Raw genomic sequence first — 17,059 nt, forward strand, 5'->3', positions numbered from 1 at the left:
AAACCATCCAAAAATCAAAACAGTGTGCAAAAAGTTCAAGTTCAATAAACAAATAATCTGTGGTTAGGTGGTGGAAGGACAAACTGCAATCATTCAGAAGTTTGGGATGCCAACCAGACAAAATGAAGAAAACAAATAAAAAAGAAAAATGCTCTGCTCCCTGGTCCAGGGTTTCTTCTTCTCTGGAGTTTAATTTCATTCTCCGTTGTGCAGCTTACTCATGTCTTCCAGCAAAAGACGCTTTTCTTTAGGCTGTGTGTCTTTTATGGCAAAACGCCCGGAAGGAGCCGGGCTAAGTGCCTTTACTGGGCAGTCTCTCGGTGGTGATACCCCCAATAACAATCTCGGTGGGTTATTACGTACCTGAGTGTTGCTTGATGAGGGAGAAAATAAATTTAAGTGATTTTAGCACAATGCAACGACATTGTGAAGGGGGCTGGATGCTTTCTGAAGGTGCTGTATATGTTGGATGCTATGTATATTTTTATTTATACATTTTCTTTCTATTGTATTCTGTTTTTATCAACTGTTCTGAGACATGCAAGTAAGAATTTCATTGCACGACTATAAACTTGACTTGACTTAAGAAGACTCCATAGATCACACACACAAGATGAACGAGTTGCCTTCTGCGTAAGAGAGTTAATGTGATCATTCTTTTTGTTTCCTGTGCAGTATTAGTGAGCTAAAGCTTCCAACAAGCACTTTATTTTACATGGTGCTTCTCCATAGTGGACATTATCACCAGAGACAATGTACCTGGCCTTACTTAGCAAGTGAAGTGACTTGGTCAGGGCACACAGTGAGGCACGAGTGGGGACTAAAGTGGCTTACAGGCCATCATCTGAACCAGTGGGCCAAGTGGGTTACTGGACTGGATGGCAGATTCTGACCAAGCTTGTGCTCCATTTGTTATAGATGTCAAGAACCAGTTAACAGTTTTGCAATTGTTAGTCACATTGGGATGATGGTGTCACAGGTGTCTGGTCACACTTATAGGTAATCTAACTTAGACACCATTAAAATATCCGACTACGCCACCCAGTTTTATTAAGAGACTGGGAACTCCTGAAATTTACCAATAATAGCACACAGGTTTCTTTAAATTGGGCGGTGAGTAAATACACAATGAAAGACACAACAGTAATTTTAGAAAAAAACAACAGTAAGTTCTATTACACAAGACAATATAAGGTACATTAAAAAGATAAACGAACATAACAAAAACTAAACATATCAGGAATTAATTTCCTTTTTTCAAAAGGAAAATACACAGTCCACACTCCAAAAGTCCATTAAAAACAAGAATCATAGGATACAACCTTTAGTGGTGCAGAGTCCAAGTTGCTCACTGTGTTACCCCAACACTTAATCGTTCAACTGTCCATGGATGCACTCTGTTCCCCGGACACTCGTTCCCCTACAGAAGTTGTGTCAAATTGTTGACTCCCTGTCAGCGTCTCTTCGTTGTTCCTTTTTCTTCCACTCTGGGCTCCTTGTGTTGCTGGGACCTAGGCACGCCTCATTTCTCATCTGTCAGCTTTGCTGGGTCCTTTCATGCAGATTCCCTCTCTCGCTGAACCCACATCCGGTGTCTCTTTGTGGAGCTGTCTCTTCCTCCCTGGAAGTAAATGTTGCCGTCCTTGTGCCTCACGTCGTGCCAGCCAGGTACCCTTGTCTGCCTACGAGCCCCTGTGCCCTGTCCGAGTGTCTTGGCAGCGTTTCCTGTGGACTGTCCCTCCTGCCTTCTGCTGGCCAGGAGTTTATATTTACTTCAGCCCCTGCTGTTGTCAGTCCTGGACAAACAGTTTAATCAATGGCACATCTAAATTGCCTGGGTTTAAAAATTAATGAAAACACAAGTTAACAAAATGTATGGTTACCAAACATTAATAAGTACAGATATGCTGATTAGGAACCAATATTTCCAAGCCAGGTAAATACAAACATTCTCTAAGGCCAGACTTCAAAGCAGTGACTCCCTTGCAAGACAGCAAATACCATTAATAAGTACAGACAGCCTTTTAACTTCTCACCCCCCAGTCCCAACAGTGGGTGCCTAATGGAACCACCCAGTGCACAAAAAAATGTAAAAGTGTCCCCCTCTGACAATGGCCCTTGTAAAAATGTCCTATGTGCAGTAAAAGGAGGTATAGTTGCCCGTTATTGATTTGTTTCCTACTGTCTCACATATTAAGTACTCATTTACCCCCATTTCATGGTGTGGGCTATTGTAAGGCACTTTATATACACACATATATGTTCTCAAACCTGCTGAATCCAGTTCAGAGTCATTGGGCAGAACTCTGTCCCATCAGCAATGCAAGAAACAACACTTGTATCCATCTTATGGCATACGCAGGCTAATTTATTCACCAACTAACATGATGCTCCTGTCTTTGTGAGGAAAACCCAAAAGCTGCGGCATGAACTTTAAGTCCAGGATGCTGAATCTGTGAGACAGCAGCACTAACCTCTGCACAACTTAGCACTTCTGGTGTCCAATATAAAATATTTGTTTTCACATTTCTGTAATATGAACACTTCATGAGGACCATAAAAATAAATCAGAAGAACGGATCCATCGCCTGTAGTCTAATTCACTGACTAAGCCACCTGCATACACAGCCTTGTATACCAAACAAAAATGTGTGCACGGAAGGGCTTTACCAGACTAGGCCAAGCATGGCATGGGGTTATTCCACCACCTTGTGGACATAAGTGGAACTGCAGGATTCCCTGAACTACTTTCTGAATGGGAAGTTGTATTGAGGGGGGCTATTCTCTGAAAGGAATATAAAGTCTTGTAATTATTAAATCCTCTGTGCATAGTACTGAATCTATAAATAATAATAGTATGAATCTGCTGTGTACAGTAAAAGAAAACAATGGAATGGCAAGAATAAAAGCATTAGAAACATTGGTAAAACCTTAGGATTGCCCAATTCAACTGTTTGGAATATAATTAAGAAGAAAGAATGCACTGGTGAGTTCAGTTATCACAAAGTGACTGGTAGGCCAAGGAGGACCACCACTGCTGATGACAGAAGAATCCTCACTATGGTAAAGAAAAAGCCCCAAACACCTGTCCGACAGATCAGAAACAGTCTTCAGGAGACAGATGTGGATATGTCAGAGACGACTATCTTCAGAAGACTTCATGCAAGATGCAAACCACTAGTTAGCCACAAAAACAGGATGGCCATATTACAGTTTGCAAAAAAGGACTTAAAAGAGCCTGCAGAGATGTGGAAATAGGTCTTGTGGACAGACAAGACAAAGATTAATTTGCATCATATTGATGGCAAGAGCAAAGCGTGGAGATGAAAAGGAGCTGACCGAGATCCAAAGCAGACCACCTCATCTGTTAAATGTGGTGCTTGGGGGTGTTATGGCTTGGGCATGTATGGTTGCCCCTGGTCCTGGCACATTTCTCTTGATTGATGATGGAACTGCTGACGGCAGTGGAACAATGAATTCTGAGGTGTATAGAAACATCTGATCTGCTCAAGTTCCAGTGAATACCTCCAAACTCATTAGACGGCGTTTTAGACAGACACACAAACACTAAATGAGAGTTTAGGCCTCACAAGATACCAATTACTGAAACTAGCCACGGCTATTCTTTCTGAAGTCACGTTCAATCTTCCAGTATCCCAGATCATCTTCCAGTACCTGTCTATCTCTGTGATCCCCCTTATTGTTACAGTGGTGTGAAAAACTATTTGCCCCCTTCCTGATTTCTTATTCTTTTGCATGTTTGTCACACAAAATGTTTCTGATCATCAAACACATTTAACCGTTAGTGAAATATAACACAAGTAAACACAAAATGCAGTTTGCAAATGGTGGTTTTTATTATTTAGGGAGAAAAAAAAATCCAAACCTACATGGCCCTGTGTGAAAAAGTAATTGCCCCCTGAACCTAATAACTGGTTGGGCCACCCTTAGCAGCAATAACTGCAATCAAGCGTTTGCGATAACTTGCAATGAGTCTTTTACAGCGCTCTGGAGGAATTTTGGCCCACTCATCTTTGCAAAATTGTTGTAATTCAGCTTTATTTGAGGGTTTTCTAGCATGAACTGCCTTTTTAAGGTCATGCCATAGCATCTCAATTGGATTCAGGTCAGGACTTTGACTAGGCCACTCCAAAGTCTTCATTTTGTTTTTCTTCAGCCATTCAGAGGTGGATTTGCTGGTGTGTTTTGGGTCATTGTCCTGTTGCAGCACCCAAGATCGCTTCAGCTTGAGTTGACGAACAGATGGCCGGACATTCTCCTTCAGGATTTTTTGGTAGACAGTAGAATTCATGGTTCCATCTATCACAGCAAGCCTTCCAGGTCCTGAAGCAGCAAAACAACCCCAGACCATCACACTACCACCACCATATTTTACTGTTGGTATGATGTTCTTTTTCTGAAATGCTGTGTTCCTTTTACGCCAGATGTAACGGGACATTTGCCTTCCAAAAAGTTCAACTTTTGACTCATCAGTCCACAAGGTATTTTCCCAAAAGTCTTGGCAATCATTGAGATGTTTCTTAGCAAAATTGAGACGAGCCCTAATGTTCTTTTTGCTTAACAGTGGTTTGCGTCTTGGAAATCTGCCATGCAGGCCGTTTTTGCCCAGTCTCTTTCTTATGGTGGAGTCGTGAACACTGACCTTAATTGAGGCAAGTGAGGCCTGCAGTTCTTTAGACGTTGTCCTGGGGTCTTTTGTGACCTCTCGGATGAGTCGTCTCTGCGCTCTTGGGGTAATTTTGGTCGGCCGGCCACTCCTGGGAAGGTTCACCACTGTTCCATGTTTTTGCCATTTGTGGATAATGGCTCTCACTGTGGTTCGCTGGAGTCCCAGAGCTTTAGAAATGGCTTTATAACCTTTACCAGACTGATAGATCTCAATTACTTCTGTTCTCATTTGTTCCTGAATTTCTTTGGATCTTGGCATGATGTCTAGCTTTTGAGGTGCTTTTGGTCTACTTCTCTGTGTCAGGCAGCTCCTATTTAAGTGATTTCTTGATTGAAACAGGTGTGGCAGTAATCAGGCCTGGGGGTGGCTACGGAAATTGAACTCAGGTGTGATACACCACAGTTAGGTTATTTTTTAACAAGGGGGCAATTACTTTTTCACACAGGGCCATGTAGGTTTGGATTTTTTTTCTCCCTAAATAATAAACACCATCATTGAAAAACTGCATTTTGTGTTTACTTGTGTTATATTTGACTAATGGTTAAATGTGTTTGATGATCAGAAACATTTTGTGTGACAAACATGCAAAAGAATAAGAAATCAGGAAGGGGGCAAATAGTTTTTCACACCACTGTATATCACAGCCGACGTTCAAAGTCTCATTTTATGTCTTGTTTGTTCAATTGTTCATCAGAAGGTCTTCCACAGTTATATTCATCTTGAAAGTGTTAGGGAGTGGTAAGTTACAGCGATCTTCAATGTTTATTATAAATTTTGGATTTTGGCTTCATGCTTTGTTTATGACTTCATTTTGGCTTTCTCTATTTGGTCTTTGGTTGCATTGGATGGCCTTTATTTTGGCCAAATCCTATTGTTTTTATACACTCCACAGGGTTAGTTTTGTATTGAGGAACATTTTTGCAAAGAATAAATCTTTTATTTTGTAACTAGCCAGGGTTTTGGATGGGATTTCCTCTTCAAGTGAGCTTTTTTGGAAGTGCTTTGGAGACTTTTGTGTTCTGGGACTCCCAGTCCTTACACTTATCTTCTGCTAGGCTCCATTTTTTCAATGCCTCAGTAGTCTCTACCAGTCTTCTTGAAATTTCCAGGGCTTGTAAAGTGTAACACAGATGCTCCACGGCTTTGTGGAATGCAGAATGCAGCGTACCTGTGTGACATTTCATTGTCATTCACCCATCCTGCCCTGCCTGTCTTCAAGGTAATATGTTGGCTACTAGAGTACGGGTTGCACCCCGGACCTCCTGAGTGTTGACACGGTGACATCACTTGAGAGTCACGTATGCCTGCTCATCCACTCTTCAGACAATGGTCTCTGTGCACACGCCGATATGCATGACAACAACAACAACAACAACATTTATTTATATAGCACATTTTCATACAAAAAGTAGCTCAACGTGCTTTACATAATGAAGAGAAGAAAAATAAAAGACAAAATAGAAATTAAAATAAGACAACATTAGTTAACATAGAAAGGAGTAAGGTCCGATGGCCAGGGTGGACAGAAAAAACAAAAAAAAAACTCCAGAAGGCTGGAGAAAAAAATGAAATCTGTAGGGGTTCCAGGCCACGAGACCGCCCAGTCCCCTCTAGGCATTCTACCTAACATAAATGAAATAGTCCTCTTTGTAGTTCGGGTTTTTCATGGAATGACTGCAGCATGCTTTAGCATTACCTCACTTGAAGTGGTGGGGAAATGTATAAATCTCTGTATCACCTCAAACATTATAAGGGCATTCAGAGTTTAGTGAAAAATATGAGAAATGGTTGGTTGTGACATACCGAGATTATCGCCATTGTAAAGCTGAATTCTCCCTGTGGCCGAATGACACAACAGTAACACTAACACTTTCATTTTGGTTGACTGCACATATGTTCTTCATGCTGATTGAATGACAACATGATTTAGAAGTTTTGTTACAAATATTATTCCACCTCTGTCAAATCTGAGATGATTTGTCGTGTGGTGGTGCAGCAATGTGCTGTATCAGTGCAAGCTCCCAACCTCCTCCTCCTCTTCTGTCAAATTGACATCCTTTTACAAATTCATTGTTCAAAACATTCCACCTTTCTGGCTTGCTGATCTCTCCTGAATGCCATCTTCTGGCAGCTCCTAGTAAGGGACAGCTCACAAGTTCTTGCTGAAGATAGGATTAGTCTGCTATATTAACAAAACTGATAAAGTGCTTTGAGTATCCTAAGAGCAGGACCAAATTTGCACCACTCTGAGATCTTTGAACCAGTTCACACTGTTTTCCTACTTGATAAATACGGGCACAGGTGTCTTTTCATCTCACGGTGCACGTTGGAGTAACAGCATAGACTCATTCTGTCTGATTTGGGCTCTCAGTTGAAAGCTTAAATTAAGACTAAAGACTGACAAAAATGAAATCAGTACAACTTCATAAATCATCAGTACTTGAAGCCTGGGTGTTAGGTAAGCTTGTGGGTGATTGTTGGGAATTCTATAGATCAGGGGTGTCCAGCTCCGATCATGAAGGGCCACAGTAGCTGCAGGCTTTTATTCTAACCCTTTTCTTAATTAGTGACCAGTTTCTGCAGCTAATTAACTTCTTTTGCCGTATTGCCTTAGTGTGCAGGTGGCACAGTGGTAGTGCTTCTGTTTTACAGTAAGGAGATTGTGGATTTGCTTCCCGGTCCTCCCTGCAAGAAGAGTTCTTTGAGTAGTGAGAAATTATTATTATTATTATTAGAATTATTATTATTCTACTTGGGCGGCACGGTGGCACAGTGGGTAGCGCTGCTGCCTTGCAGTAAGGAGACCTGGGTTCGCTTCCCGGGTCCTCCCTGCGTGGAGTTTGCATGTTCTCCCCGTGTCTGAATGGATTTCCTCCGGGTGCTCCGGTTTCCTCCCACAGTCCAAAGACATGTAGGTTAGGTGCATTGGCGATTCTAAATTGTCCCTAGTGTGTGCTGTGTGTGTGTGTGTGTGCCCTGCGGTGGGTTGGCGTCCTGCCCGGGATTTGTTCCTGTCTTGCGCCCTATGTTGGCTGGAATTGGCTCCAGCAGAACCACGTGACCCTGTAGTAAGGATATAGCGGGTTGGATAATGGATGGATGGATGAATTATTCCACTTAACTTGCTATTTAAGACGCAGACCCACTTAATTCTTTAATTTTACTTTAATTAGCTGTCAAACAATAATGAGACAGAAAGTGAGCCAACACATGGCCAGGTAACCAGTGTCCATCATACAACATCTGAAAATAAAGAAAGGAGAAGGTCTCAGCAATGCTGAAATGCTCAGGTCCACTACACATTGTGATGGTTCCCATAGAAAAAATTGGGAGTGGTCTCCCCTAGACTTCCTCGTATACTCAGGTATGGGGATGGATATTTGGGCAGTAAACCACAAGACAATGATTGTATTTTTATATTATGTACATTGTCTGACTGAGAAGTTGAGGCCATTATGAGGTCTGTCCCAAGAGTATTTCCAGTGCCCCTCCAGCTTAATGGAATTAAGAATTAATTGTTCCCACAGAGACAAAAAGCAAACACTAAATTTCCCAATAAGTTTCAGCTTTGTGAATTTAAGCATAGAGAGAGAGAGAGGATAGGCGCAGGCGCTGATACAGCGCATTGCTTCACCCACCACATGACAAACCAACTCAGGATCCCAGATTAGGACACAAGTGCAGCCATGCAATGGGTGACACCTCAGCACCACACTAGTGCAGGTAGAATGGAACCAATGTGAGGTTTTTTATGGTGGCTGGAGTGCCAATTCTGCCACCAACCCCCAGGTTTTGCCCTGCAGGTTGCAGGGCCTACACGCAGGGCTGGATGCAGATTAACGTCATACGCAGGACGGAGCAATTGCAGGTTAAGGGCCTTGCTCAGGGGCCCAACGGAGTAGAGTCACTAGCAGGAGAAAAAGTCTGCTGCCCACTAGTGGTCATGAGCAATAAATCACCCTTAGTACCAACACCTCACAGCACAGTATTATTGTACATTTTTCTTCACCTGCCCTTTTCCTTTCACATAAGATTAAAAAAGGATAAAATCAATTCAGTCTCCTGGACTGGACAGCATTACACGAATTTAAGATAATGATTACATAAATAAATCTTTGATTACATAAATTAACTTAGAGAAAAGCCAAGCAAAATGACACCTTTTATTGGCTAACTAGAAAGATTACAATATGCAAGCTTTCGAGGCAACTCAGGCCCCTTCTTCAGGCAAGATGTAATCAATAAATTAACTTTTAACACATTTTTCAGAAGTCACTGTGCATTGGGAATTGCAAATAGATCGAAAGCTTGCAAACTGTTCCTCATTATGTGTAAAGATTGATCCTGGTATCTACAGTATAGAAGAGGAATCTTAAAATGTATCATAAGTAAATTAATGGAGGAAGTTATTAAGGAAATAATTGAGCCACGCATGCCAAGTCTGGGTGTGTCAGTGAAAAGTCACTGTGCATTAGATAGGAGAGACTATGTGTATTTTGCAGAAGGCACACATTTCCAGAAATCTCAGTTTGTCTCAGACCTAACGCTTGCCCAATAAAACACCCAGCCACACCTCGAAACGGACAACAGAGTATTAAACACTCAGATGTTACAGGAATAAGTAGCACTTAACTTGGATTAAACAGCTGTGAAGCCACCACATCAACGTCATCAATCAAGAGTATCTGCCACAGGTCAAAAATGGGCGGCTTTCTTGGGCTAGGCTCAAATTTGACTCTCCAGCTGTGTTAAGGTGGCTTGGTTTGGAAACAAGAAACAAAGTTTGGGTGTCAGAATTTAGATGTTTACTCACAAAGACAAAAAGGCAGCACCAGGGATCATCATCTTATGCAAACTTTATTTACAAGTTTCCTCAGTAAGCACTATAACTCTGTACACTGTAGGACTTTCTTTCCCTCTGTAACAAGACATTTTTTACTAATTTTTATTCCTTCAGCCATAATTTTGTTTTCTTGTTTCTCTCTGGATATTTATATTCAAAACACTTTGTTCTGATGCTCATATAGTAACTCATATTCCCACTTTATTTAAATTACCATTATAAGTATATGTGCAAGTGCAGGCTAAATGTATGTGTGAAATATGGAAATTTAGTAAAGGGTCACATATATGTTAGCATAACAAATTTAAAGATAAACCACAGTGATGTAGTAATTATTGATTTTGTCAAAGTCAAATTCACAAAGCAAGCTCATAATGGCAAGAATTCCCCTGATTTGACACACGCATCGAGGCACCCAGTACCACAAAAGAGATGAGTGAACTTCAGAATTTGATTACACTACTTAAAAATGTCGTAACTATGTGGTTAATTTTGTTTCTCATGTCCTTGCAATTTACTGATAAACAGACCCTCGGAGTCAGAATTCTGCTACATTAGAGTACACTGATTCTCTTAACCTTGTTGAGAAATAGCAGCAGGATTGGGTCACACATCAAGAGGCTACAATTAAAAGGCTTTCTAAGAATGCAAAATGTAACTGTTAACAACAATATAAGTCATTCAATATCATAATCAAATAGTGAAAACTATATTTAACAGTTGTGAGACTTGCCCGGACACCACCAGTCGGAACACACATCTTTATAAAATGATCACGTTTATTATGCATGAATACACAGTCCTGCACAACACACAGTACTCCCAAACACCAATCACCCCTGATTTCGACTCTCTCAATGTCTTTGGCCGCCTTTCGTCTCCTCCTGGAAGCTTCATCCTGCTCCCGCTCCCGACTCTAGCTCCCCGATTGTGGGAAGGCGGCCCCTTTTATTCCCGCCCGGATGTGCTCCAGGTGTCTGATGATGTCCTTCCGGCAGCACTTCTTGGTGTGGCGGAAGTGCTGCCCTTTGCACCGAAGCACTCCAGGCGTCCCTGGCAGGTTCTTCCGCCATCTTGCCGAGTGTGGCGAAAGTAACTATTTCTGGGTTCCACAAGGCTTAAAGCGCCCCCTGGCGGTGGCCACGGGTCCCAACGAGTTGGAATGTGTCTCCTCCTCTCCCATGGACCTCTCCTGCTCCAGGGCGGTTGCCCCTTCATGACTCGGAAGACATAAGGGTCACCTTCCGGTCCTTCTAGGAGTCCCAGCCGGGTCGAAACCCCAGCCATCTGTGACACAGTAAAAATCAACTCTAACAGTTACTAGCAGCATCACCCAGGTAATTAATTTTAAGCTCTGGTTCTTTTGTCTGCTAGTCTGGCTTTGGTCTTTCTGATGTTTCACTTGCTCTGAGCCACTGGGTGGCACTGTCCTTAAAATCTCACTGTAGTGGAAAGGACAACCCTCCTTAACCCCACCAAAATATACCCACAGGGTCAAAATGTCATGTTCCAAAGTACTCTATGGCCTCCTCTTGAGACCACAGAACATATGTGTATGCATATAGTATATGGAATATGTGTGCAAAGATTTAACCAAGGATTTGGAATTGCATAAAGAACAATCACACAGACATTGAGCTTTAATATCTGCTGCATGCTACGAAATATACAAGAATTCTGTGAGGAAATCCAGAATCTTTCAGTCAGAGGTGCACATTTGATATTGTGTACCTTGATTATCAAAAGCATTCATTAAATATGAATTTACACATAGAATTGAGCAAAGCATATACCTGGAAATAAGATGAATCTGGTTGTGGTCAGATCTGCTCAAAGATTTACACTTAAAGGCATCTTTAACACTTGGTAAAACAAGTCCAAGCTTGTTATTTCCTGAAGCTGAGAGAAACCTGTCATGGCTCCTTCCAAAGTCAGATGGTTGAAGTCACCACATATTATAACTGCAGAGTCAGAGTGAGTCATCATTAAAGTGTTGGTGACAGAATAAATCATCTCCATTTTGGAGTTCCCATTTGCAGGGTTATGAATATAAACAATAACTCTTTTAGGACAGATGTTGAACATTTGTCGACATGTAGCCTTGAGAGTTGATATCAACTAAAGTTGACATTCAGAGGTAGAGGGTGATAAAAAGCTGTAAACATCGATAAAACTCGCTGTTACATTAATAGTAGATCCTCTTTGCTAGGAGGCCTGTTAGATTTGTTGACTTGATGTCAAATCCCTGCATGTTTGTGAGTAGCATAGAGTAAATAAGGTCCAGAATGGCATAAACATTGGAAGAGAGAGTGAAGCGATTGCACAAAGCAAATACTCTGGGGGTATTATTTATTTCCATCCATCCATCCATTCATCTATTATCCAACCCACTATATCCTAACACAGGGTCACGGGGTCTGCTGGAGCCAATCCCAACCAACACAGGGCGCAAGGCAGAAAACAAACCCTGGGCAGGGTGCCAGCCCACCGCTGGACACACACACTAATGACAATTTAGGATCGCCAATGCACCTAACCTGCAAGTCTTTGGACTGTGGGAGGAAACCCACACAGACATAGGGAGAACATGCAAACTCCGTGCAGGGAGGACCCGGGAAGTGAACCCAGGTCTCCTTACTGTGAGGTAGCAGCACTACCACTGTGCCACCGTGCCACCCCTATTATTTCTTTATTTTATTTTATTTATTTTTTCTTTTGCATATTATTGCTGAATTGGACTCTGACTTATTGAACTCCAATTTTGATGCAAGTGATCTGGAGTATTAAAAACAAAAGTCAAGTACATGCATTAGCTGATCTTACAGCTGACGTGCCTACAGCAATGTTCACCTGGAAGGACTACACAGACATTTATCAATCTCTGATTTTGATGCAAACGATATTGGAATTGAAAATGAAAGACAGGTACCTTCATCAGCTGATCGGTCCCCTGGTGATCGTAGTGATGGACACAAATTAGAGATTCCAAACATAAGCATGTGAGGTGGTGTTTTGGACTATTTCAGGGTCAGCGATTATGAATATGATATTATTTTTGATTTTTGATCCTTTACTAAGGATCTAGTTCTCTGTGGACCTTTATGAGTGGGTGAAATTGGCAAATGTCTGTTAATATTGAGAATATTTAGACTTCATATATTTTAATTGAAGCACACATTTTAATATTTCAAATATCTTAAGCAACTATTCTTGTTTATATTATGTACTTCAACCTCATGAAGTAAATCATTGCATTTCTTATTAATACCTTATTATTAGTATAAGGTTGGCTTTCCCTATTTCTGACTAATTTTAGTTATTGTTGTCTAGGTGTTTTGTGCAATACCAGAGAACAGGTAGTGGAGAGGGAGTCAGAAGAATGGAGAAGGGCTTTGGAAGATAGAGGACTGAGGATAAATAGGAAGAAGACAGAATATCTGAGGTTTAACAATGATCAGGATTCAGAAGTTAGCCCACAGGGAGAACTATTGAAAAGAGAGGATAACTTTGAATATCTAGGATCAATGGTAGCCCAAGATGGAGCATTAGATACAGAGATGACCCATAGTGTGCAGTGTGAATGGAACAATTGGAAAAAGGTATAAGGAGAATTGTATGATGGAATAATTAAGGTGAAGGTTAAAGGTAAGGTTTTCAAGAAAGTGGTGAGACCAGCAATGATGTATGGAGTTGAGACATTAAAGGGCATGCAGGAGAAGAAGTTGCATGTGGCAGAAATAAGAATGTGGAGATAAATGTGTGGACATACAAAAAGAACAGAATAAAAAATGAGACAATCAGAGGAACCACAGAAGTCAAAGAGATATCTAAGAAAGTGCAGGAAAGTAGGCTCAGGTGGTATGGACATGTGATGAGGAGAGACAAAAAATATGTTGGCAAAAGAGTGATAGGAATGGAAGTACAGGTGAAGAGAAAGTGAGGGAAGCCAAAGTGGAGGTGGATGGATAAATAAAAGAAGGTTTGAATGAGAAGGGACTGGCTGGCAAGGAGGTACAGGATAAGCTGTTTGGAGAAGTTTGATCAAGCACATCAGCACCGCATTTAAGTGGGAAAAGATGAAGAGGAAGAATAAGAATTATCTAGTTGTCTACAGAAGTAAGACGACAGTTCACATCTGGGCACCCATATTGAATGTCAATAATGAGCACTTGGTGATGACTTTCTGAGGAGACTCCACTGCCGACTGGTGGGTGCCAAGCAAGGGTAGTAAAGTGCACATTCTCCTTTAAAAATGGATGAACCTCACAATGTTGGTTTGCTTATCCTTTAATTTCTGCCTGGTTGTCTCACAGGGTCAGCATCGTTGGTTTGGGAGTGAGAACCTAAGGGTGGATTTGGAATAGGACACGAGTAAGATGGTTAAGTCTCCACAGTCTAGAGCTGCATTTGATGTTGAAGTGGCAAAACATGGGGTCGGTTAATCTTTTCAATGTTTTTCACTGTTTCGCATGTCTAAGTGTAGGTGTGTTCCAAGAACCTACTGTGGCTCAATTATTGGTCATCAACTAAATTAACTTAATATGAATTAAATTAAATTAACTTAGCTTGTTTCAAAGTTCAATAAAAGATGTTCAGAATAAAACAGGGGTGGATCAAAATGGCAAATGCTATCCATGTTGACAGTAAACATGCCCCATATTTATGTCTTCTTTGTCCATCCACACTCAAAAGCTGTAAATGTTTTCAACCTCTCCGATCACAGAAAATATGTAAAGACAGCTTGGGAAACTGATTAGAGATGTATGCTGACTTACCCTGACCTGAGCGATACCAGTGGCTTAGAAGGGTGTTAGAGGCACCCCTCATGCCACATTTGAGAAAGTCAAACCAGGGATCATTTCCTGACACACTTTGATTTTTCTCTTTTGTCCTGCAGAGTTTGTTTTCCTACTTAACACGAGTGATGAAAAGGGGTTACTATGAGGAAGAGAAGAAGAACGGTGTGAACAAAACCAACTACCAAAAAAAGCAAGTCACCATGCGGCCTGACAGCAGCACTACACAGAACAACGTCCGTCTGTGAGGTCCAGTGAAGACATGACATCATATATGTGTGTCAGTGGGGTGGGGGATTAGGGAATGGGTTATGTTTTTATCACTTGCATTTTGTGGGTCTTGGACAGATGGGTAATGTTGACCATTAGTCCTTAGATGTTGGGTGACACCCCTGAATCACCAGACTGTACCAATGAACTGCAGTTCCAGTTTATGGTGTGAGGTTACCAAAAGTGCACAGCCTAGGCTTAAATGAAGACATAAGTGGTCTCTCTAAGGTAAACAGACTTTCCGTAGATTGTACTCCTTTATATGGTTCCTTTCAAAGAAGGGACATCAGCACAAAACTAACACTATAGTCAAAAATGGAGACCACATAGAAATGAGAAGGAAATGTCCATCCGTCCATTTTATGTCATGGTGTGTTTAAAGCAGTGGAAGCTGAAGACTATCTGGATACAGTAGCATGAGACACAAGGCAAGAACCAACCCAAGATGAGACACAAGACCTTTGTGATTAAGGAAGGTGTTAATAGTCATGTGCAAAAGTATGTACCCCCTTTTCTATGACTTTACAAATTAGGACATAACTAATAATCATCTAGTCTTCAATATGGTCCACAAGTAGAGCAAATCAAAACTTAGATAACAAATACAGAGAATAAATTATATTTTGGAACTTTTCATTAGTCAATTCTCAGTAAAATTACAGAAGGGAAAAGGTGATGTACTTTCACTTCTACATGACTGTATTTTGTATTTAAAATTTCAACATCATAAGACCATCAGAAATTTTACAAACTAGAGATAACTAACCAGACCGTTTAACTCATTAGTATCATGGTCATTTTAGGTCACCTCTTTCTCCTCCTGACTCGATCTCTGTCCTCTGACAAGATACTCATCCCCATCAGACCTCCATCCACTTTCCACCATCTGAGAACACTCCATCCTCCCTCTTATCTCCGACCTTCATCAAAATCTATCACCCCCGTCCTACCTCTGATACAAAAATGAGAAAAATACTAGTGGCCATCATTTTTACAATTGGACCATCCTTACAATGCAGAAAATGCATCTGTCGATCCTCATTAAATTGTCCGCATTCTCTCTAGATGTTTACGTCGTTGGCAAACAATCCAGTTTTGTGTACTTCCATTCTAATGATTAGCAGGTAGTAAAAAGTTGGGTTAATTAACCACCTACCTTGTAAAAATGATTGGCAGCTTCTTCTCCTCCCTCTGAAGCCTTTCCCTTCAGTTCTACTAGGTGTCCTCAAGTTTGTGATTCACTATTTAACTGGTAAAATTCTGCTTTATAAGTTTTTACGATCTCTGTGAATTTTAAATGAATGAGTTTGGTCTTCTCTATTCACGTTCCTTGGCCTGTTAAAGGATAACATGTCCTTTCGGTCAAAGAGGCTCTCTGGTTCACACTTTTAAGTCTCATGTGTATTGTGGTGGACACTGTTCTCTGCATGCACTCTTAACAGCACTTACAGACTTTGAACATGATGTTCCTTGACTTATGTCAACCATTTTTCAATGTAATCTAATGTGATACTTACCTTTTGGGTGCAGAATGGGAATTTTGTGTGTAAAGCAAAGGCATAAATGTGACTATACAGTGACTATAAAAAGTATTTACCTCCTTGAAGTTTTCACATTTTATTGCTATTCGGCATTGAATCACAATGGGTTTAGTTTGACGTTTTTGACAATAATCAACGGAAAAAAACAACTCTTTAATGGCAAAGTGAAAACAGAGCCCTGTAACATATAATGGGCTAGAGCTACCAACATGTCATCTGTCCTCATCCTGCTCAATTTCTCCTCTGCCTTTGACAGGGGCAACCACTACATCCTCCATGCCACCTTGTCTGACCTTGGCATCACTGAGACTGCCATCAGGTGGCTTGAATCCTACCTGTTGAGTAGATCATACTGTGTGTCCTGGAGTGAAGAGATGTCAAGGGTGCACCAGACTATCACTGGGGTATCTCAAGGATTAGTGCTGGGTCCTCTCCTCTGTAACAACAACATTCATTTCTATAGCACAGGGGTCTCCAACTCCAGTCCTGGAGAACTACTGTGGCTGCAGGTTTTCATTCTAATCCTTTTCTTAATTAGTGACCAGATTTTGCTGATAATTAACTCTTTGTCTTAATTTTAATTGATGCGCAACTTAAGTCTCAGGCCCCTTAATTATTTGTATTTTCCTTAATTAGCAACCAAACAATATTAAGATACAAAATGAACCAACACATAAACAACAATCTGCGTCCATCACACAATAACTGAAAATAAAGAAAGGTGAAGGCCTCAGTAATGTTGATCTGCTCAGGTCCACAAAACATTTTGACACCTCTCTTAAAAAAGAAAATCAACAGTTTTGGAAATGTCTGCCATGGCAGAATGAGCTCCATGGAGTTAAATCACAGGTTTAATTAACAACGAGAAATGGCTTTAAATTAAAAAACTTAATGAAGTGAAGTTGGTTGGAGTTTGAGG

General features: G+C 41.0%; 1 protein-coding gene across 2 annotated transcripts in view; it reads left to right on the top strand.

Annotated features, from left to right (window-relative positions):
• The window catches only part of xgb (x globin), a 90,654-nt gene extending 74,823 nt beyond the window's left edge, over positions 1 to 15,831 (top strand). For both annotated transcript variants that reach the window (XM_028797398.2, XM_028797408.2), the window contains exon 5: positions 14,431 to 15,831. In XM_028797398.2, coding sequence (XP_028653231.2) covers positions 14,431 to 14,577 — 147 coding nt within the window. In that variant the 3' untranslated portion in view covers positions 14,578 to 15,831. The remainder of the gene's footprint in view (positions 1 to 14,430) is intronic.
• Positions 15,832 to 17,059: the final 1,228 nt, after the last annotated feature.

The sequence above is a fragment of the Erpetoichthys calabaricus genome, chromosome 1 (assembly GCF_900747795.2).
Source record: "Erpetoichthys calabaricus chromosome 1, fErpCal1.3, whole genome shotgun sequence".
NCBI lineage: Eukaryota > Metazoa > Chordata > Cladistia > Polypteriformes > Polypteridae > Erpetoichthys > Erpetoichthys calabaricus.